The following is a 24,648-nucleotide window of genomic DNA, read 5'->3' as shown; positions in this document are numbered from 1 at the left end:
GTATATTTAATTTCATCTAACACCGTACATTTAACACGCGGTCAGATTTGATAATCGACCAACAATGACGTTGTAGTTTCATATTTGCATCATATTGTCGTAACCATAACGCGGTCCCCTATTGTTTACGGGCGGACTAACAAATCGGTTTAACGAGCACAAACAGGGTAGTTAGGAGAACAAAGGCGATTTAGGCGCGAATACTTGAACGCGTTCTCAATCATTAATCTTCCTTGGGCTATATCCCTCGTGCGTGTATCTGAATGAATAGATTCGATCGGATTCCAGAGTCACGGAAAGCGGAGAATCCTGTGTTGCGTTTATTCTTAGTGACGCGCGTCGAGGACGAATCGAGAATTGGAAAACTCGAGCACAATGGAAATCGAGAAACGCGAGAAGCAAATGGAAAGGGGATGGAAAAAAAGAGTGGGAAAGAAACTAGGTTTGTTAAGTAGATTTAAGAATCGCGTCGCTGTTGCACAGAGGTGAGTGAGACGCTTTAAGCTTGAATAGAACTCGGAACTGTGGTGAAGACAAGGGCCATTATGTCGGCACGTAAAGCGACGTCAGCCAAAGCTCGAGTGTCCGTTCTTTCTTGTAACTCCAGGTAGCTTTCATTCTCTTTCCTTTTCTTTTATGACATCGGGCTAACCATACGGTAGGACTGTCATCCAGTCGTGCCCTTCGTTCTCTTCTTCACCTATTTTCCTTCTTTTCTTTTTCAGACGCGCGGGTCTTAACGTTTGGTAGGTCATCGGATCATTTGTCTCGGAGAACTTAGCAACTCCGCAAACTTTCCTCGAGACATTGAAATCTATCCTCCCCTTGAAGAACGTAAATTTTCCGTAATTAAATTTGTCAGCCATAATTGTTCGTAACTTAGTAGAAGAAGCCGATGTTTTCCACTCTCTCAATTTTTCGTTCAATCGCCAGCAAGTTGGTTAAATGCGTGGCTCTCGGAACTATAATAAATTGTTCGAGTCATTCCTTAAGATAAAGTAAGGTCTAATTAAATCCACCAAACTCACTTACGGTACAACTTGTCTCAATTTTCTTCTCCCGTCAAACTTCTTTTCACTTGCTCATGGAGTTCGCTGACGAAATGCGAAGATCGATCGAATCCATTAAAAACTTTCTAATGTGACTTGTGTGGGCGATGGATAGCAGTTTGAAATCTTGCAGAACTTAATATGAAAACAAAGTTGTGAAAAGGCACGTATCTGTAATCAAATCGACAAATGGGCGAATATGGATCATAGATCACCGCTGGGGCATTAAATTTCTGCTTTGGTTTTCCTTCCCTTAATCACATTTCTTCTCTCGTGATCGCGGCAGTGTATGATTAAACTTAAAATTTCTATCGATACAACGCTAGTTCGAGTTCCGTGCAGATCAACTCGCAAATGCAATAAATTAAAGCGATCGTTCAATTTCTGAATCTGTATTGTCCGAAGAATTAAACGAGACAGAGGAAAACCGATATTTCTTCGCTCTTAGTACGAAGAGTTATCAGTCAGTGAAAAGTAAATAAATACATTTTCCGAGGATGGTCTTGGTTATCAGAAATCCTTAGGTTGCTTCAGAGGAGGTATTCTTGTCGCTACAATACTGTTTCGGTGTTAGGCGCAAGCATGTACACCACTATCTGCCGCTATCTACATCTAGCAGGCCCTAATTCATGCTATGTTTGATAAGCAATAAATTTACACGCCCGTCTTCCGATTAAATCGGAGCAAAGAACGCGATCAACAAGTATAATATTCGCAGGTACGTGACCACGCGAGAGATTGCTTTCGGAATAGATGAAACGTTCAAAAATTGATCGGCCAGTTTCGATGCTTTTCTATTGTACATTGTATGCGTTTCAGCATCCTCTCGTTGTATCACATTTTTTCATACGATTAAATCAACTATGTACGAATGCAACCGATAAAGCTGCCCAAGTACTAGACGTAGTACGAGTTTTTACTCGGAATACACGACGCAATTTCAAATTTTTCGCGTTGGAAATTGCCTGTTTCTATGTATCTAATCCTCGATCATGCTAGTCGTTTCAAAAGTTCATGTGAATCGATAATACTGAGAAGATCCGAAAGGTCAGCCTGTTATGAAACAGAAGGATATAATTTAGAACCAGATAGCAGCATGGAATAATCAAGGACAATTTCATCCCGCCAGGAAGATGGCTTCTATTCGAAATAAATATAGACGGGGTTTTCATGGAAAATGTAGGTACTAATAGGTAAAGTCTGAAACCAAAGCAAAACGAGGAGTGTTTCAAGTGAAACCATCGTGTTTACATAGCAGGTGGGCCAATCGAATGAATTATTCGCTGTCACCGTAGATTTCACTGACTCGTACCTTGATTATCTGTCCTACTTTGAGAAATTTCATATAAGCTGCGCTACGAAAGGAAATATCTGTTCCAAAACCGAAATGCGTCATAAAATAATTAAAACGAAATCTAACTAAATCGATGGTTACGAGCAATGATTATTCATATCAGGTTTCAAAGACTCCGATCACACGCTACGATTTTTTAACTCGCTTCTATCAGGCTTCAAACATAAATAGAATCAAACGTGTCTCGAAAAATTGGAAAATGGGATCGGGTTTGATCTGTCGCTGTGCTACCTTAAAAGAATTCATCTTCTCGTTGATTTGATTTCCGCAACTGTTGGAACGATGCGCACGGTAAAGAAAAGATACTTGAAATTATCATGTGAATCTGAAACTACATTTTCTAGTGAAATATTAGTTGCAAAGTTCATTCAATGTCAATGTATCTTTGATCAAATAACGCTTAATAAGAAAATATCCGTTCGAAATTACTGGAACGAAAGAATATTAGGAAACGAACGAGCATTTCCTTTTTCAAAACAGCACAAAGGTACACTGGACAGCGAATGAGGATGATGAATGTGTGCCATTTGGGCTTGATTGCGCACCGAAAAAACTGAATTTTCCGAAAACAAAAAATAGCAGGTAATCCATAAATGTACAATGTATTGTGGCCTCCTCGTTATAGCGAAGTCGGCACGAAGTCATGCACGAAGAGGATCGTTGCAGCATTGTAGGAATATTTATACGTAGATATACACTAGACTTGTATACGCTAGATTTTTTATCGTATCTTCCCACTACCCATTACGAAACACAGTCAGCACTTAAAGATGGCGAAATTTCGAGCACGTTGTAGGTCGCATGTATGTATCATTGATTTTATGTACCTTTTATGGATAAGTGGTACAAAGAGTTTCTGAAAAGCTGAACACATACAAAGAGCACTTTCATCTTGGTCGATTCTCGATCACTCGTGTCTGCATTTCGAAGCGCAACCTTGGAGGGTCTCTTTCCGGAATGTTGCTTCAGCGCGATCGTCGTCGTAAATGAGTCCAACGAGAATTTCCTCGTCGGGCAAACGAGATTTACGCTAGAAAGGGACTTAATTGAAAGCAGAGCATTCCTTCTTCGTAACAACATTTCGTCGCCATGATTTATTTATTTTTTTTTTTTTTTTTATCAGGCAAAAACAATATTCAATCTCGTAAGCTGCTGTTGACATTCCGTAGTTGAACAAGTATAATTTTCCCTAGCTGCTTTCATTAAGATTACTCGTTTCTTCCGTTTTACTTCTATCCGGCAGTTCTGAGTGATTTTACACAAAAATAAAATAATGGATATAAAAGAAAAATTGGGATGAAAAGGCGATAGAGTGGAACACGACCGAATCGAAATCGAAGAAAGTTGACACGGGATCGATGCTGCTTCGCATGTGCTTTCCCTTCATAGCTACATATGTCGAACGTCCGAAAGGTCAGTGCGACACGGTCTGCAATACTGTAGCTTACACTTACAAACTGTTCAGAAATCACTTTGGAACTTGTAAGTAATTCGATTCAGCATTTCCGCAATAGCTCTCCCTAGTCGTTCCTAGTTTCTGTTACTATCGATTTTCTATTATCTATTCACAATCCAAATATTTGTCGCTTCTTTATCTACGTATCAAATATTCTATCTGTGTACAATAATACTCTACCTATGTATAAAATTTCAACGAGGGGCGGAAAACATGAACTTTATTAATTACAACGACGCTTACAACGCTTTCAATTAATTATATGTTTTAAGAAGGAAAATTGATTAATACCGTCTTTACATTAATCGATGTTTCATTTTCTAAGGGAAGGATTGCCTTTTATTTTTTCCCTCTCATTCTACCCTCCCCCTTTGTCTATTATCTTTTTACTGATCGATTCTGTTGAGTTTTGTTAAATAGCATCGCGTTGAAATGACAGTTCGCAGCATCTAACAAAGTGTGTGAAATAAATGACGAGAAATTGCGATTCTGTTACTTCGGAATAGACGTACGAAATATCTTAAAATTCAACGGATAAACTGATCTGTATCCCAGAGAGTTGCCGCATGTCCTCTAACATGACAGACAAAACCGACAGCCGAGTTTTCTTCACAACGCTGCTCGCAACAAGGCGAATAAACATTGTGCGACTAGGGCTGACTCTGCCATGGGATCATAGCAAGGACAGCCGACATCGTCTAATAAAGCATACTGACTTTCCTGCAACGGAGCTTGCCATCGTAGAATTTTTATCAGTAGATAAATTCAATTATGTCAGCGTCATTGGAAATTTGAAATGTAGAACTATATAACCAAGAGACATATTTTTCTCCGCGATAGTATTTCATATTTAAACTTCCTACGAGTAGAATCGATTTTAGTATTCTGACCAGCATTGTAACGAGGCAAAATAGAACAATTTCTTGTATAATATTTCTCACTATGCAACGAAAATATTAGATTCGCGTCACATATTAGGAAAATGTGCAAAACATATTGCATATAAGGACTCGCTACGATCGTATATCTTTCCTTTTTTCCCAGTTAAAAACAACGAAAACAAACATATGATCGCAGCGAGATCACACCGACAAGAGTCATACGTCTGTACCGGGCCTAAAGGGATTTAACTTCTTAGGTACGATGCGCCACTATAGTGGCTCACTTTACTGACTCATTCGCCTATCGTTTCAACTAAATAATCTTTTTCATTTGTCTTGCTTCACACTTTTCTTGTCCTCGCAACGTTTTAGAACAGTGTCAACAATATACAGGCAGAATATATAGTCTTTGTTTTTGATACGCCAGTGTCAGATATCAATTGTTGCTTTTCGTTAAAATGAACATACCATTATTACATGCTTCTTTTAACATGCCGAAATTATTGAAGTTGAAATGTATGCGTCATATCATTGAGAAAAATTACAATTTAATTATCAAAAACTACATTCCAATGTGCTTGCGTAGAGAACAGCATTATCCGTCACACATAATTGAATATTGCAGTGCTGTATCGTTTACGTGTAATTCGCGTCACACTCTGCCATACAGAGAAACAACCCCGCACAAAATTCAACCTTACCTAAGAGGTTAAAGGAAAAGATGGAACGGGTTTCGTGCGATATCGCTACTTCGCTCTGACTCTGAATAGAATTCATTTCGCCATAGATTTCACCAACTTAGTTTGTCTGTGTTCGTCTCGTTCTGCTCTTCTAAGAAACTAACGAGCAATATCCGTGAAGTTGGAGGAGGCCGCTCTTTTATGTGGTTGGGCAAAGGAAGCTAAACGAACATGCGAAACACGCGGCAATGTTTCGTACGGACAGGTCTCATTGTTAATCTCTTGGTAATTAAATAACAGCGAGAATCCAGCATCTTTCTCGTGGATAGATGATGTGCATAAAACGACAAAACAAATTACAGCAGCAAATTCTTTGCCGGCACCGACTACAAAGCCACTCTCTTCGGTGGTCCAACATCCTGTCTTGTATTCGATTCATTCTCCGGTGAACCCAAAGCAATCGCTTCGCACAATCCACGAAAATAAAACGGACGCGTTCGTTCGATCAACTGGCTATAACATAGAACAAGACCTTGAAAGATCAACTCTTGGTGAAGTAGCTCCCTTATAATAGAATAACTTGATCGGAACCGATTTGCATAAAATTTCACGAGGGTCCTTGCCCGCACGTGCCGCTATCGTGAAACTCCTTATAATTCATTAAAATCCATATTTTGCCACCATATTCTTTAAGATGTCGCGTAATCGAGCGTTTTGAAATACGATGGAATTAAATCTGCGACAAGAATTAGTACATCATGGTCTCCTTCCGAAATAAGCTTTAATTTGTCAATAGGGAGAGTGATTAAAAATCTCGCATTTATAGAATGATAATCCAAACGTGGGAATGAAAATTTACCAAGACCTCGTACTCGATGATACTCATCTATAAGATGAAAAGTAAATTTCACACGTTCGAGACTATTTTTCTTTTCGAGCAAAAGAGTACATCGAAGATGTTTGAAGAGCAACGTTACGTACTTGAGACGAAATTTCAAGTTGGGTCTCGTGTAACGCGTAATCATCGACAAAATTATTTGAAGTCGACCATAGAATAAATAACCAATTGAAACTGGTAAAGGTTGTTAGTGAGCATTGATAACTGGCTCCTAATATGGTTACATGCTTCGGTAAGTCTGTCGCATATTTGCATGTTCGATTGCCAGAGAGACAACTGGAAATTATGTTCGCGGTTTCGAACAACGTAATTTATTTAAGCTACTTTCCCTCGAAGCAATCAATGCTCCCTCATTTGCATATGGATACACACTGATTCGCCTACTAAAAACATTATTGAATAGATATTTCGAAACTTCCTAGTTCGCGTTACTTTGCGCCTAGTAATTTGCCCGCACGACTCGTTAACAAACACAACCATAATTTTACGCTCGACTGAAATAATCGTAAGTTCGCTTAGACCAAACGGTGTTTCCAAAACGATAAATCATCGGATGATTTGTTGATCAAATTGAACGTGAATGTAACTTTTCGCTATAAAGATCCCTGTATACATTGAAACGTGTTACCATGCATATATGCGGGTTCCGTGAAACCTATATAAACCAGTTTCAGTTTACCTTCACATTACCGATTCTTCTCAGCGTTGGCGTGATGCGAACGTTAAAACGCGTGATTCAAAGTCTTTGATTATTCTCCAACTCCAGTATTATTGTCAATCATATGATGTATATTGATTACAAAAAATAAAAACTTAAAAACTATAAAAAAATGTGTAAAACGATGGTTAATTAAGAAAATGAATGATGAAATGAGTAAATGAATCTAGTGATTGTAGAAATTATTTACATTTTTAATATTCATTGGAAAAAGTTCACCCGAGGATTGAAAAATAAAATACAATGATGAGAGTCTATTATAAATTATATTCGGTATCGATGTCGCTCTTTTACCCTTTGAAACCTGCATTCCAGTTGGGCCTTGCTCGCCAAGACGGGATTCTGATTCTTGCACCTATACTAATGCATCGATCGTGCGTTGCTTCTGATGTCGATTCGCCGACACCGAAATACATACATTGTAACATGCATCATAAAACCTAAGTGTCGACATATGCATCGCAACATGTTTCGATGTCTACAAGGGTCTTAAAATTAAGAGGGAAAACCTTTGAGGTGACTATACCGATCGGAGCGTGACGTTGAAGTATTCTCGCACAAACTTCTTCCTGCAAGTCCGAGAGAAGTTTGAAAACATCGGCGAAAAATAAGTTAGAAGCGAAGAATTTCAGTTTGCGAAGAATGCTTCGAATTCCTGGTGTTCTTTTGCGACTAACACTGCTGCTGCTCCGGTAACCGTTACTTTTTATAAATTACATTTCTCATGGAAAATATATGGAATGGTGTTTGAACGAAAGGAAACAATAAGGATTCATTGAGACGGCTGAATCGCAAAGTGAAATTCGAAAGAAATCAACGAGTAAATAGTCGTTTGATGAACGAAGTATATCTCTCCGTTCGAGGGAAAATGCAAGAGAAACGGGCGTCTGCGCATTACCAGGACAGGCTGTCACGAGAACTCCTGTAGGAGACGAGGCCCGCAGAATTCCACGGAGCCAACAGTGCGCGAACCGCCAGCACGCGACGCGGTTGCTCCGACGCGACACCTTCTGCGCTCATCGTCGCTACGGATTGCCTACGGTTAGATTCTAATACGCTTCTGCGCGACATTCTGTCTTGCATCTTTCGCATTCATTCCACATTCACTTTTCTTCCACCAAATTTCAAGAAGACATCTGATACGACTATTTTCGAAAAACAGCGCGGACAAAAGCAAGAGACAGAAGATACGAATGACTTGTGTTACGCTTGCAACTGGTTATCCGTACGCCCTCGTATCTCTGCAACCCATTGTTTCTTTCTTATAATAGAGAGTTCGTCGTCGTTTACAGCTTTATCGTACAAACGCGATAGATCATAAGTAAATAACACAAAGACCGAATGCCCGGATATATCCCGGAGCAAGCGAGTAACCAGATTATACGGCGCTCGTTACCCATGAACAAAATGTCATCATGAGCTATCGTTGTTTCACAGTGCAACGCGAGAACGCACAGTGAATAAACGCGCAAAACGTTTTACAAAGTACGCTTCTGCGATGAAAGAAAAAACTCGATGACAGAAGCAAGCAGGGTGGAAAAAGAGAGATTAATCGAGATATCTTTCTAATGGGAACTTGTTTGAAAGTTCGGGAGAAGTGCAGGTATTTTCGAAGGATAAAGGATACAAAACAATGTCAATGAAAGAATCAATTTACGGGTCACGGTTCGAGTAAAGACTTGGTGGAAAGGAAGCAAACGGCGATAACTGCCTGTACAAAAACTGTATAACAATTATTAGTTATTGCAAGTATCATCTTAAAAGTGACACGTTTATCGAAGAAAATTTTACCAGATTGGTTCGAGTGTTATAAAGTTCAACAGAAAGGAAAGAAACGCCTACGCAAAGATATTCGAAGAAAATCGATGTGGACGATTTCTTCAAATTCATTTCCAAGAAAAATGCGACGTTTGAAGTAATATTACGTGATTTTACGGTAATTCGTACTTCTTGATCCCTTTTATCCGACATAAATATCGTAAAAGCCTCTCGTCCCAACTTTCAGCGATTTTTTTTACGAGTATAGGAAACCCGTAGTTAATATCTCGATTACAGAGAAAATTTTCACGATATTAAATTTGCCTAAAAAAGAGAGAATACCGGTGTTATAAAAAAAAAAAAAATTATTCCTGCTGAATATCAACTTTTAAAAGTACCAGGCCATTTGTGAAAACTACGTTGGAAGTTCCCCCGTTTACGGCATTGTTTCGCTTATCTGCTTAAGAAAATATTTTAACTTTACGGTTTGCTGCTACGTACTTTTACGGAAAAAGTATTTATAAAGGTCAGAAAGGCTCTTTGATACTCCGTGCAACTTTAAGAAACTTTACGCGGCCCCTAATCTCTGTTTTTACGCCACTTCCAAAATCTACATTATCTCCTTCGATAATGAAAAATAATTTGTTGTCGCTGTTTCAACCAGACTCTAACGATGGTGAAACAATTGTGTAAAAGTGTACACGAAAGTTCCGTAAATAAATAAACGGACCAAATAGCAAACTCGCCGAAACGAAGCTTTTAAGGCCGCAACGAACCTCCGTGTCTGCCCATTAATTCTAATAAATGCAATTGATTAAGTTACATGTGACTCGCAAACATAGTGCTTTCCTCGTATCCGCTATGAACAAATACATCAAAATTTTTATGTACGAGTAGCGACTGTTAACAAATTCGTTTGTTATTTCGGTCATTTCAATTTCACGATAACGTACATTATCGTAGAAACTTTCTTACTCGGTTGCGCAATTTCGCGTTTAAACGAAGGCGCACTTCGTCACTCTGTGAATCAGTTTCGCGATGGGTTGCGTTAACGAGTTTAAAAAGTAATGAGACTTACTAAATTGAAATTCTTTAATGAAAGTGAAATTCCATGCTTTAATGCAGCTTTGTTGCCCTGAATATACCTACATATCGGGGCCACTTCATGAATCTGTAACCGAGAGATTAGAGAGCTGCTATACGATAATAATTTACACGTAATTATGTTTGTCGATTTTCCACAACGTGGAAATTATAGAAATGCCCACGCTTTGATGTTATAGATCATAATTCGCGTTTACCGTTTTAGAAACAAGAAATTGCTACGGTATGAAGAAAACTTTGGTAAAAATTAATGAACTTTTTTCTACTCTAGTAGTAGCAGCAGAAAGTCTGCTTGCCTTTTTCTTCGGGATTCTCTTTCGTTTTTTCGTTCCAAGTTTTCCTAGCCTTATTATTCGAAATGTATGGTATGCGAGAAGAATAGATACGTTTATCTCAGGATAATTTAAAAATTAAGAGAAACCATTCTGTGGAATACGCTGGTTTCTCGATTTTTCGTAATTCCCGTCCTCAAGCAACAATTCATCATCAAATTACATTTTTAAATCATCGCTCCTCAGTTTCTACTGTACATAGATTATCCGTTTTCTATTCATTTTTATGCTTAGACGTCGCTAACGCGGTGACGATCCCGGAACATCCGCCGCAAACGAACAAATCTCGCGAAACTGCCATAAACGTGTATCGAACATGAACGAGATGAACGTAGTATTGAATTCGAGAGTAGTAATCCCTGTTCCGATACCCCGAGGGAATGGCATATTCTGTTTCCAGATACGCAAAAGCAATCATATGGCTCGTACGATCCATCAACAGCGTGCATCTTTTGCTACAAACTTATTTCTGCTACAAAGCTTAAAGAAGGCAAGGAAGGTTGCATAACTGATTGACTTTTTAAAATATTTTTCTTTACCGCTTCGGTTTATCCTCGCGGGAATCCTCGCACCATTAGTAAAAGAACTGATCTCGTGTTTGCACCTTCAGCCATAAACAAATTACCTCACCCATCTAACGATTATTATAGCGTTTTCTCAATGCCGTAATATAGCTTTTCAGGGGAAAAAAAACTTTGGAGGCTGTATACCATGCTGTGACGAAAAATTTAATGGACAACGAGTAATATGTCGATAACGGTTGGAAACGTTACGCAACTCTCTCTACATGTACACGAATGTCATTTCTTTATTTGCTTCTCAGTTGCCCTTTACTTACCAACGTAACGCTACCATTAGTCTACATTTACGTTCTCTTTCTTTCATCTGTTCTTCGCAAGGAAACAAACCAAGCACAAAGAAGCTCGAGTTCACGTGGTGTGGTGTGGTGTGGTGTGGTAGGTCAGGAGGTCGAGAGGCCCACCATCTCTGCTTTAGACTTCGGAATCTCCACTCTTCTGACAACTGACTGCCTATCGAAAGTGTCACAGGTTATGTAGGTTCCGTTCTCTCCTTGATTCGAACAGTCCGAAATAAACTGGGGGGTAGGTGGGATTATATGAAACCGACCTGTAGAAAATGCTACCTTGCAGTCGATTCGATAAACCTGTCGATATTCGGGGAACACTACATATTTACTAGGTTCGATAGTTAGACTAAGTCGCGAGATTCATTTACATTCTATTGTCGAGAATAAGGATTTAACGCGGCGAAGATATTTGAAAAAGACGCGATTAAACGAAAGCTCTAATGAATTTTTAACGCTTTTTCTTTCAAAAAAGAAAAGAGTTAAAACATCGAATTTAGAAACGTTATTATCTAATCGCTCTATTTTCTCAACATTTCCACGCGCGTCAGGATGCGATTAGAGTTAGAAGATACTGTTTTCACTGATACTGATTTCGATGCTTACACGTGCGTATAATCTACCTTGTACAAACGTGCTATGTGCGTATATCTATGCATAGAAATTTGAAATTCAATTGACATTTTCATGTATAATAAAAAAAAAAAAAAAAAAAAACACTGAAAATAGCATGCAATAAAGCTGCATCAGTATCGCAGTTTAAAAAGTTACATTGGAGTGCGTAACAATGGCGGTCATTAATCACTATAGAAAGTCAATTACGTTAAAACTTCTAGAGAGGATCTTTGTTCGCTTGTAAGTGCAGTTTTACGTAACGCGAAGGGAAGCGAATAAACTAAATCCCATTGTTTAATCGCTATCATCGTTTACGCGTACTTAGCTCATTCGAAGAAGGTCAGAAGCTTCTCTAACGCAACCATAAAAGGGTACTAGAGCTCATTAACATAGCCTGTGCAATTGTGTGTGTATACGTGTTCCCGTTTCTGCGACATTACGCTAAGCAGACTGGGCGCACAGATTTTCTATCCGTGAAGCAGAAACAGCGTTTGGTACGATACTTCTCGATAAAAGTGTATTTATTATTGCTGAAGTTGACAGATGTTGGCAGTTTTATTCGGCGAATAGATTTGCTGGAATTTATTAATCGTAATAAAGGAGAAACAATAGACAGAAGTGGCAAACGATATCTCCCGTCCCTATAAATTCGATTAAGAGACAGAATAACCGCTACAACATTATTCCTCTCTTTTTGCAATGCTAATTGCCCGTTACCGAGTTCACACGATCACACGATCGAACTGGAATGATATATACATACACGTACACATATAATGTATGCGAAAAATCTTTGTTAACGGACAAACCGACTAAACTTGAAATTTTCTGCACAGTTTCAAAGAAGGTCTAAAGCGACATATACATATTTACGAGAATATCAATTATACTATTCCGCATTGAGAATAAAGTACGTGTATGTTAATTTTCAGATGAGGACAAGCCAACAAAGCGCCCTGAGTCGTCGAAACAGCGACGGCGACTGATTATGACGCGCGTCCATACGCGCCGCGATTTCTCTCGTCTCCTCCTGCCATTCTCATCCTCTGAGACCTTTCACCTTTCTTGCAACCTAATCCTTCTCCTTCTCGGTCTCGCCTCTGTTCGTAGCGTTCTGCCGTGCAATGAAAAGGCGAGGTCTCAAAGTCATGATCTTACATCGTTTCCTTACCTGGTCGACACCGCGGGTAGAAAATATTCTCGAAGAGTTCCCGATGATCCTCGGGAATTGATACAGCATGGCTTGAACGAGTACGAAATTTCCGACTCATCGGATCAACCCGACGGGACAGGAATTGACGTCGATCGAATCTCACAAAGACGAACGAGTGCGTTAAAACGAGTTAACCACGTGACGAATAAGTTCGTCGCGTCATTCGGTAAAGATAATCGTGCGTATTTGCGCGACGACTCGCGATTCGCTGCGATCACGGCTGATATCGTGAACGGTTACTACGGCGAGTCTCGCAAGCGACACCAGAAGCGGAAGTTTCGACGGGAAAATGATATACTACTAGCCAATATCAACGACCAAATCGGTGGTACGACTTTGATGAACGGTGTAAGTTATCGCGATGAAAAACATATTGAGCTGAGAATGAAAAGGAACTTCGACCGGAAGCATAAATTGGAGAGGAAAATGAGAATGAACCTTCTCGGTTTAGAAGAATCGTTTCACGATTGCGAAGAATACGGCGAGGAATTCACGGAGAACGACGACTCGAGATCTACCAGAAGAAATAGGTCTGATAAAGTCGCGGATAATTCCGAAGCGAAAAGAAACAATGGGACCGAGAATCCAGTTCATTCGATGAAAGTAAATGGCAATCTGTCACCGACTTCGAATGAGAGCAGCGAGGACCCTTTTACGGGTTTCGAGGGCTCGCAGAAATTTCCTATAAAAGTCACGTACAAGCCGCCTATAGCAGCTCAAGTCGAAAAGTTTGATAGAAGGCACTTTGGTCCGCCTAAAATGGATATTCCCGAAACCACAATCGCGTCATATCCGTCGACCATGCCACCGGATCTACCAAAAAGTCCCGGCAGAGACGTCCTTCACCGACATCGTAAAGTCGATGAGAATACAGAGGAGGAAAGAAAACAGGAGGCGGCCATCGACGAGCATGAGAAAGCCGACGACATCACGGATGATCGTTGGCTGCCCGGCGCATCGTCTGGTCGACGATCCTCCAATATAGCCAGTGGAAAGTCTTTCCCAGAAGAAAAGCACGTCTCCGTGTCTTCGACGTTTTCTCCAATGTCGACATCGTCTAGTGATAAGTATTCGATGAACGAGTCGCGTATCGACCAAGACACGGAAGAAATCGAAGAATCCAGTGTTACAGTGCCGAGCGTGAAATCATCCGAAAAGATAAACATAACTATCTTAGGTTTATTCGAGATGACACGAGGTTCTGAACCTAGACCGGAAGGAACTAGCGAGTTACAAGCAGCAAGATTAGCCGTTGAGCGGGTCAACGAATTGAATGTCTTATCCAAGTTTCGTCTGCGTCTTATTCACAACGACACCAAGGTAAAAACAAAACATTTCTATTCTATTGGATATATTTTCCAAGAGTTCAACCAGCTACTCTTTATGTATTCACAGCCTTTTCTTTATGATGGGAAAATCGTGGGTAAAATATGGCGACAGCACGAGATACTTTACTTGCTAAGAAAGTTTCGATATTTATATTCATCGCCGCTGATTCTCCAAAGAATACGCGCGTATCACGATTGTCGCGTGAAAAATGAATCGGTCATCGAAAAGACGACGCTTTCGACTATCTCGATGTAGCGTAACAATTTTTCTTCCAAAGAAATAATATTATGTGCATACATGAACATGTGTTCCATGCTGTTGAATCTCAAAGCGCTCGCGGTCCTAATAATTTCACGCTTTTTCCCACCACAGAATGTTTTCAACAAACTCATCGAAATGTTGAACGCTATGCGGATCAAAATTTCACTTCCAAATTAGATCCGCATTAATTTGCAAATTATGTATGTTTAAAATTTCGGTTCTAGTCTGTTTCTGTAGCCAGCCGGCGAAACTGTGGTTCGCGCAAAGGAAAATTCCATGACGTAACGAGAACTCGTATTAAACTAAAGTTAAACCGCGAGATAGCAACCCTGGCTTTTATTATTTTTTAACCGGACTACGCGTAACAACTGTCAAACTGTTTCCCACGATACCAAGTTTTGTTTCCCCCGTTTATATCAACTGACATTTTCCGTAGGCGCGGCTACGCGTTCTCGATAACCGCCGTGTAACAAGGATCGTTGACGCTTCGTTGAAAAAAATGTAATGTATTTGGTGAGCAATTAAATCGCTAGACTTTGTTTAATCGGGACAATGCACACTTGTGTAATTGTAATTAATCTTTGTACGGGAAAACCCCTGTATTAAACTGTTGCTTTCCGCGATAATTTCCGTTTATGTGCTATATCGTATTCGTATAAATACTACCGATCGTTTAAGCGCGCACCTTTACGGAAAGTGAATCAAGGAAACGAAACAGAATGAAACGAAACGAAATAAAAAATTAAAACAGCATTATTCAAGTATGTAACTCTCGTGGTATATTGTACGAGGGAATATTTCACGATTAAGCAGTCGGAAAGTGACTGATACCTTACCTATGAACTTTCGTATAAGCCAAATTAAGCGTCTTTTTTTTATAAATCAGTTTATATTACTTTATATGGTACAAACAAAATACCGATTATTTTGCAACTTCGACGTTCGTTTTTCACCATTTTCTCTGTGAGACAAAGTCTCGTTACATACCAGCTCGGAGTATTACATAGCTTTTATGTGTCTTTGCTGAATTCACCGTGTGCATTCATCGGAGTGCGTCGTCAGACCGTTTTACGTTCTCTCTGTTTGCTGTGTGCGTACGAATACGAGAATCTCGATGAAAATGGGATTTAGAACAAGGAATGGCCGTAGGCCATTTGTAATTTAACCAATCCCACACCGGTAAAGTACTGGAAAGGTGGTCCTCTTCATCAAGGATTCGAATTTTTTCTGCATACTATTCTCCACGTTTCCTTTCCGTTCTTCTCTTTCACTCTGTCCTTTTTAATTTGCATTGAACAAATGGTTATCAATGGAATATTCCCGTGCTGATCCTTAAAAATTCCCCGGTAATTTGTATGCGTTTTATGAAAATTTGTATACGTCGTAACACAATAATAGTTTGTCCTCGTCTTTTTTCCGATTCTCTGTGGCGCGAACTAGCATCGGTGTCGCGTAAAATAGGAGTTGTCCCTTCGTAGGATGTAAAGTAAGATTTTTGTTCCGACATCGAATGCAATGCCAAAACAAGCTAAAGCTTTATTTCATGGCAATTATCCAGAAACAGTGTTGGCTGCTCACATAAAATTTATATAACTATGTTAATAAATAAGATAATACGTAGCTTCTTCAAGCTTTTGGGGTCGAGTCGCGCTTCTTCTATTTCGAATTAATTATCAAATTAGAATTCCGTATATCGTTATCAGCATCGTTGAACTAACCCGTGGAAAAATAAAATACAAAAACGAAGTAGAGATTTTTGAAAACCTATGGCCCCACTTTGAAATTTATCGACAGCAATTTTTTTGCTGTCGAACCAACTAAAGGCTTTTTGAAATCTCGGAAAGCGAGTTAACGTAGCGTAGACTCTAATGCGTGTTCAACGAAAGCACTTTTGTATTTATTCAAAGTACAAACACGCATATTGATTGAGTGCGCCTCGATAGAACCTATCTTTTATCATTTATTCTAGTTCATATCCTGAAAGATAGGACAGTTTTATGCGGCTACTGTGCACGTTCTCTTCGAAAAGCTGTACTACCTACCATCGAAGATTTTTGAAACTGTGTTGGAGGACGTAAATTATGGATATGTTCGATCCATTAAGTTATTTGTATTCTAGTGCTAGTTTATTAAATAATCTTCAACTATATATCCCATGGCCGGCCTGCTATAAATGTAAATGAATAGGAAAACACTGGGAGGTTGAATCGATCATATACACGATTCCGTATATCGAAACCACGTATATCGAACTACAGTTATCGACATTTGCCCACAACCAATTGGAAAAAGCAAAGAAAATCGATTATAATTAAAAAGGCGCAAAATAAAAAAAATCATTTCTATACAGGTTTTGCATCAATCGGTGAAGAATAAGACAATTAAAGGAACGCTATTATCTCGATTGACCTATCTGTACTTTTATTCTTAATTCTTTTTCTCTTTCCCTTTTCCTCCTTTTTCAATACGTTTTGTATTCTCTTTCACTGCTCTTCGAAGCGATCTGGCTATTAACTCGCAAGTTCGTCGAAAATAAAAAGTTTCATTTGGAATAAATTTTCAAATTTATGCCGTGGACAATCTTAATACCTGAACTTCTGCTTGTCTCTTAATGAAGAAGCAATATACTAACCGTAACAAGCTTAAGCGCCATTAAGCCCCAGACAAAAAGCATCGTCTTACGAAACGTCTCCAAGACCAATTTTTTTCTCTTTATCGACGTAAGAGAAAGTCCGATAGAATTCGTATTTTCGTTTCATGCTTCGCTCACCTCAATTCTGCTCTTCAAAAGGGCATAGACTACGATGTATGTAGAGAAAAATAGGGTCCGATTGAAAGATCAGTAGTTAAAAGGGTGACTTGAGACGATAAAGGTAGCTATCTCGAAGAACCTGCAGTGAATTTGAGGGGATCTTCGTTATACGTCCAAGTGAAAGAGGAAAGTCAATAATCGGACAACCACTTGTCAACTAATAATTTGATCGTTATTGGAAGTGCTTGAAACGTCTTCATCTTCGGGGCTTGTCGTTTCTTCATTGCACATTTTTATAATCGCACAGCCCGATTGTAACCATCGATTAGACTTTTATCTTGAACATGAGACATTTGAATTTCCCAATGGCGGGACATATTCGCATAAAGCGTGTTGGTAAGAAACGACGATGGAAAAACTGTATCATGAAAGTAATATCACGTCTAAACTACGATGATAATAAATAAGGTAGGATTAAATAAAAGTGCAATAAAAGTGGCGCCTTTTGAGTAGAATGTATTCCTCTGTTCGACCCTTGTAAGAAAATTTTCTTACGTCTACTCACGTAGCAGTGTTATTGGACCAGAACAATCACGGAAGAAAAGAACAGCAACGTTTGAGAAATAACCACGAAAATAGAGATCAGCACTATGGATATGGATATATTCATTGAGCCAGCGCCTAAAAAATTCACAGACCATATATACCCGTCATTCCTGTACTCCATCATCTTCCACCACTTCCTTTCCTCGTCGAACGTATTGCTAAGGTTGCGATAGATCCGATACTTTTATCTGCCGTCGTCTCCTATTCATACAGTCTATTGATTGCGCGATCAGCCACGATAGTGACAAATGAAAGATATTTTATGGTATATCGCGCAATCATAAAAGGTAGACATTTTTTCACGATGGACTAGGTGAAAAACTTCGCCTATCGTCCAATTTTAACCATGGACTGGTTGTTCAATTATTCGAGAAGGACTAACAGCGAACAATAAACGGGAACGATCCAGCAATTACTTGAATACGCGATGATTAACCACGTACGCGGTAATTGGCTCGTCACGGATAGTTAATCGAGCAAAATCAAACGCATCACACGAGTAGATATCGATAAAAATTTACAGATTCCATAGGTAATTTCTGTCGGGCAAATCTAATATACATGGATATTGCAGTGTACCTAAAAGTTTTCAGCGAAAACGTAGCCAAAGCGGTTTGCAAACGAGAATTTAGTTTCAAAACAAGGCAGATGAGTTTAATGAAATGTGCGATTAAAAAATGGAGTTGCAGCATTGAACGCTTTATGAAAATATCGAAAACTCGTATTTTTATTGAAATAAAATCTAGGTGATAAAATCATTCGGCACGTGAAATAATATTTTCTTGGCGTGGAAATGATCATTCGAAATTGGTATAGGAGTTATCGACAGAAAACAGATTGAATAAGGTGTTCGATTTCCTGTTAGAAAAAAAAGCATATCGGTAAATTTATAATGAAACGCGTCGCTAAGATAATGTTTTAGAAAATGAAAAACGACATTTTTTTGCACTAAGTTATCGCCGAATAAAGATTTAATAAAAACTTAACGACATCTACCTTTATACCTTCCATATTGCATAAGACGACGCAACGTTTAAAATATTAATTTAATCAAATCCAGCGCGAGGAGCTTAAAAAGTGAGAGGAAACGTGAGTTCCAAAGGATACAGTTTCGTGATATTTGGAGTTGCAGTATCACTTAAGCTTGTGGACACGAAGTTGTGTCACTCTGTAATATAATACTGCAGCGAAGCAAAGTTGTATGCTAGAACACAGAAACGTTAACCTTAGTATGAACTTAGTTCATTCAAGATTACACTGTCAAAGCTTGTAAAACGTTTACATGCTGCATCATAAATCCGTATCACTGCGAGGCAAAATCTCTGAAAATTCAATAAAGACAGGCGGCAGATCAGGCCGAGCGCTCGAGCTGTCGTGGAACTTAAAAATTGTCCTCTTTTCAGAGAACAGAGTGCTTGCAACCGCGTCGACTCTAAATTGATATATCGCCGCGGCAGCGGAGTTAAAACGGACCTTATTTTCGCTTCGTGTACGAGACAGCTTTTAGATTAGTCCGATGTGTAAAGAAATATTTTGTTAAAGTTTGCACGCGACAAGTCGAGCAAGCTGTAGAATCTATCTTCATTTAACGCCACTTCGATGTTCCGTTCACCCTTAATTTGATAATGATAGTTTATCGAAGGTACAATGCAGCAAGGCTTCTCGCAAACTTTCTACAACCAGATGCTTTACGGCATACACGGTTGTCTGTTGTTTCTGTGAGAAACCACTAACGGAATAGAGTTCTCCCGATTATACATGGAACTTATATAAAGTCGTCTAAAATCGTATAATCCCATATACCACATATAATTCTTAAAGTTGCAAAATTCTTAAACACCTAATGCTAATTTCTTTGCAGCAATGCTTTGACAGCCGAGGAAACTTTGTAGGTGTATCATACTTTTCATCGTTCGATATTGTTGGCGTTTCTTCCTTTCAGCAAGCAATACTATCTGTTTTGTGTCAACGTTTCACCGACAGGAAACAGATAGCAGTAGCTGTTCTTTGTTAAATAAGCTCTACGTCATGGAAGATTCCTCCAGCTTACTCTTTCATTTGGCCGACTTACAATTTTGTCTCGAAATTCTCTTTTTCGCGAAGACATTCGGTGAAAACGAATCACGCGTCATTTTTCTCCCTGGATACCGCTCGATACATCGCTGTCATATTTTTTGCAGTTATTAAATTTTCTCCTTCGGTATAATGATCAAATAGGTCGCTTGTTTCCTATAGAGGTATAACATCCTATCAACGGATGCTAAATGCGTTTCAGCAATCAACAAAATCCTTCGAATTCTTTGTACAGATCTATGATCTTGATCACATCATAAATTCGGATAAATTTCCTGATAAAAAGATGTCGAGATCTAGCGCAATTTTCTCCGTCAGCATTTTCATAGATCAACGTTTGGATTCCAAATGCAATGATTGTCTAAAACAAAACCGCGTCATAAAGCGTGATAACGTTGGAATTCATCCGGCGTGACATTATAGGTAGCTTTAATCGAGTTATTCTTTCCTTACAGATTGCTGAGGAACTTTTGAAATTTGTTGATCGTATATGAAGAAATGATTCTATGAATTCCCTATGGTCGTGAATTCCGCAAAACTCTAGTCACGTTCCCGTTGATAGCGATAAGAAAATTAAAAGAGAATGTCCGAGATTCCAATCATATCGATCAACGATCAATACAGTCGATTTTAGGTTAAAAATGTGAACCATTTAATTCAGTCCTATTAAACGCATCGTTGCGCGGTCGGCCTTTCATTGCGAAACTTTCACGGCGTTCTAGCGTTTATATGTATGTCGGATCAAGGTAGAGGCACACGAGCTTGTGACCTGTGCCGCGATGTTTGAACTCCTTTGTAAATTCCTCGAGGAAAGTTGCACCTCGAAACGTGGTGGCGTGGGATCTGTAATTTTAATCTCCTTGTCTGCTTCCTTTGAAACATTCTTTGTAACAGTATTTACAAGAAATATATTTTAATAAATTTTCATAGAATCCGCACTTCTACGTTTATACGTATCACGTTCATTTAAAGACAAAAGATTTGCAAATAGCAAATACAACTTAAATTCGTACCGAACTTAAATATAATCGAGTTAAGCGTCACGATTATATAAATATCGATGGTTGCGAATACGTCGGTACCAATAAGGCGAACGCTACTTTTCTCCAAAGTTGTTAACCAAATTTCTATTTTCTCGAAGAAAACCGTCTCGCCTTACCCGTCTAAGACGTACCGCAACGATTCGAAATCGAATAAAAATACGACGACGTGCGAGAAGTTGAACTCGGAATCGAAGCTCATCTCGAAAATTCTGTATTTTCTTCCATCTCGGTATCTCGCCGGATTGCACGGTATAAGGCAGACTCTTCAACTGTATGCGAGCTTTCGAGTCCGCCCTAGTCACCCTCTCGCGTTGAATAATTGCTCGTTAAGGCTCACCGGTCCGTCTTCTCTCACCTCACCTTCCTTACGGACGTATACACGCACATGTACATCAATCTAGCCAAAGTGTTTGCGATCCTTTTTTTTTCTTTTTCTTGCCTCTCGTTACATGGCGCCTCATAATTGCTTACTTTCTATGCGAAACACGTCTTTCTTTCTCCATCGATTTCACAAACGGGTTTGTTTCACGACGTCACGTCGTTGGCGCCTTTCATAAATCATAATTTCGTATTTGTTTTGCGATACCATAGTTGCGACGGAATAAATGCACCGGTTTATCAAAATATCGTAATATCAAACGAATTATATCACGCGTTGAATTTATAACAGGGGCGTTGTAATATCGTAATATGATGTCCCTTTTTTTACGTTTTTAGTGCGACTCCGGGGTGGCGGTTGATAGATTCTTCCACGCTCTCTACTCGGCAAAGAAGAACGATCTAATACCGTTGTTACTGGGCACTGCCTGCTCCGAGGTCACGGAAACATTAGCCAAAATCGTACCTTACTGGAACGTGATACAAGTCTCCTTTGGATCCACCGCACCTGCCCTCTCGGATTCCACCGAATTTCCGCTTTTCCTACGAACCGTAGCGCCGGATTCAAGTCACAACTCTGCCAGGATAGCACTCATCAAACATTTTGGGTGGGACACTGTTACCGCTCTCTCGCAAACTGGTGACATGTATTCTCTGGTAAGCACATGAGTCGATGTAGCATTCAACAAGGAAGTTTAATCAAAGATACACGCCGTTCCAGCTTCTCGAGTACCTATGTGTTTAGTTTAATAGATTGCCATTGCGCCACTCAAAATTCCCATGTGACGAACAGTGTGTAAACTAGCTATTAAACTTTAGTCCCTTCGACAGAGCACGTTAAAATAAAGGGTTTACCTATGATGAAATACGAGTTTAAGAAGAAAAATCTACTACATTTGTTTCTAAATGATATAAGCAATGTACAACTTTAACATTTGCCTCCTTTGTTGCGAGGACGTTGCAGTATCACTTTTTCGTTTCAGGCTGTGAACGATCTAGTCACGGAACTGGAGCAAGCGAATATTACGTGCACCGCTACTATCACCTTCGCAGAGAACGATTACAAGGAACAGCTGCAAACTTTAAAAGTAAGGCACGCTTAGACTTAAACCTCATTGAATTTTTTTCAATGAATATGCTAGAGATTCGTGGCTGCCCGGCGTGCTATACAGTTATGATGTATAGTTCCGTATAGTTGCTACGATTGCAGCTCTATCTTTGCGTTGGAAATCTTTTCACATTTACTTTATCTTTTAGAATACGAGACACATGCAAGCAATTTTAAATCTGTTAAAAAGCGTAGAATTTCAATGTGAGCGTTTAACAGTTAACCGTCAATATTAATATCAGACGCTACAATGCACGGCAAAATTCTCCGAAAAACTATTTATCGTACATTAGAGCGTATCAGGCCGTGTCGAGCAAGGCGAATAATTCGATTAACCGTAATGCTCCGTGCGTCTTTAATCACATTTCATAACTAATTGCTTGTCCGTCCTAATACGATAAAGTTGCATGTGAGATGCGGTGCTTGAGACGAGCGCGGAGGAGAATAATCCCCCTTGTTGAAATGCAATTTTATTCGATTACAGGAGTTGGACACACGAATCATCATCGGGAGTTTTTCACCACAACTGGCGCCACGCGTTTTCTGCGAGGTAAACCTTCGACAGAAACTAAAACTCATGTATGCAAGTTCGTTTCGCCTCGCAGCCAAACTCCTTTATTGCATAATGGTAGAATATGCTTCTGACAATTGCGTAACTTCTAGCGCGGAAAAATAACGGCGGAAAAATTGAGTTACTTTTGGGATGACAAGTTTTAAGTACCAAAACGTGGGACGGTTTTACGTCGTGTTGATTTTGCAAAACAATACGCAATAACAAAAATCACTGTATCCATTATATGCGATAGCTTTATGTAAATTTGACCTGGAATTCGCTTAAAGTTTTAGTCTTTTAACGAACATTACTAAAAAAAAGAAGTATGGAACCCTGGACCGTGTACTTCATCATTTCAAATTTTGACGATTAAAAATCGGTTCAAGGACGGAAACGTCACGTTCGCAATCCTATCGTTTCACGAAAGGTCATTATACGTAGATGTCACACGCAGGGAAATGACTCGTGGAAGGATAACGCTAAAAATGAAAAATATTTCTGTATCTGAAAGCCACACTGATTCACGTCCTTTCCCGTTATGTCACAACAGAACAGAAAAACAATGGTGCGTACAGATTTCTTGTTTAAAAGTATATTAATTTCGTAATTACAAGATGGCAGATTGTTGACATACATTTACAAACTGCTCATATTTACATATACAAAGAGATCTAAAATAAAAGGAAGGCGGAACAAAAAAAAAAAAAGGAGCGGAAGGGAGCGACGAGGAAAAATAAGATGGTATACATAACTCAATCACGAAAAAGATGGACTTGAGTTAGCTTTGCTTTCGAAGGCAGAACTTATTAAGACGCTGCATCAAGATTCCTTTTTTATTATCACTCTCCGGTAATCCAGTACACCGACAATTCTCTTCAAAATACGCGGAAATAAAACGCTTCACGTTACACGCTAAATGTGTCACATCGACGACAGTTCAATGACGAATTTTTACAGACGCTTATAAAATCGCTATCTCCATGAGAATTACTCTTTTTGGTGTTACCGCCGTGACATTATAATACGCGAAAAAGATTATTTTCGAGTTTCAACGCCCACGAAGGGTTCCACGACATGCACAAACTTCACGAACTCAATTCTATTCTACACGATAAATTGAAATTTGTCTATCGCGGAGGACTTTACGCCTCGATTTTCAGGCGAAAATCGATGAAATGCAAACACATGGTCACAGCCTGTGTCCCCGCTACGCGAATAATGAACATTGTGTTGAACTAGGCCGCTCTCTCTCTCTCTCTCTCTCGTTGTCCTTCTCTCTTTCCCTCATCACTATTATCATGTCAATGGCTTTGTGTTTCAAGACCAGTACTTTCCAAGAACTGCTCGGCAGCTTGTTTATCAGACAATTTTTTAATTGTCTGATCGGTTTTCATACCGATAACCATGTAAATTCGATCGCAAGTCGCCGAATTAACTCGAAGTAATCGATTTTCTCGACGATATGGGAGATAAAATTGCATTTACATGACGTATTAACTCGATTGAGGTGACCTCGTGAAACTATCACTGCAAAATTAATCACGGAACAGAAAGGATGAAGATTTGGCTGCTCTTTGTGCTTCCAACATCGGAAATGTAAACATCAGGTTTTCGCGCTTCTA

The 24,648-nt window shown here is 39.3% G+C and overlaps 1 protein-coding gene across 6 annotated transcripts in view; it reads left to right on the top strand.

The window, feature by feature from the left end:
• Positions 1–312: 312 nt before the first annotated feature.
• The window catches only part of LOC100643790 (gamma-aminobutyric acid type B receptor subunit 1), a 40,202-nt gene continuing 15,866 nt past the window's right edge, over positions 313–24,648 (top strand). Inside the window, exons 1-5 of one of the 6 annotated variants that reach the window (XM_048405363.1) lie at positions 313–442; positions 12,643–14,243; positions 21,705–22,022; positions 22,349–22,453; positions 22,958–23,023. In XM_048405363.1, coding sequence (XP_048261320.1) covers positions 376–442; positions 12,643–14,243; positions 21,705–22,022; positions 22,349–22,453; positions 22,958–23,023 — 2,157 coding nt within the window. In that variant the 5' untranslated portion in view covers positions 313–375. Of the gene's footprint in view, positions 443–7,894; positions 8,973–8,994; positions 12,205–12,642; positions 14,244–21,704; positions 22,023–22,348; positions 22,454–22,957; positions 23,024–24,648 lie in introns of those variants that run through there. The other 5 variants (XM_048405360.1, XM_048405359.1, XM_048405362.1 and 2 more) reach the window with 5 other exon arrangements.

The sequence above is a fragment of the Bombus terrestris genome, chromosome 4 (assembly GCF_910591885.1).
Source record: "Bombus terrestris chromosome 4, iyBomTerr1.2, whole genome shotgun sequence".
Lineage (NCBI taxonomy): Eukaryota > Metazoa > Arthropoda > Insecta > Hymenoptera > Apidae > Bombus > Bombus terrestris.
This window is presented reverse-complemented; position numbering and strand designations above follow the sequence as displayed.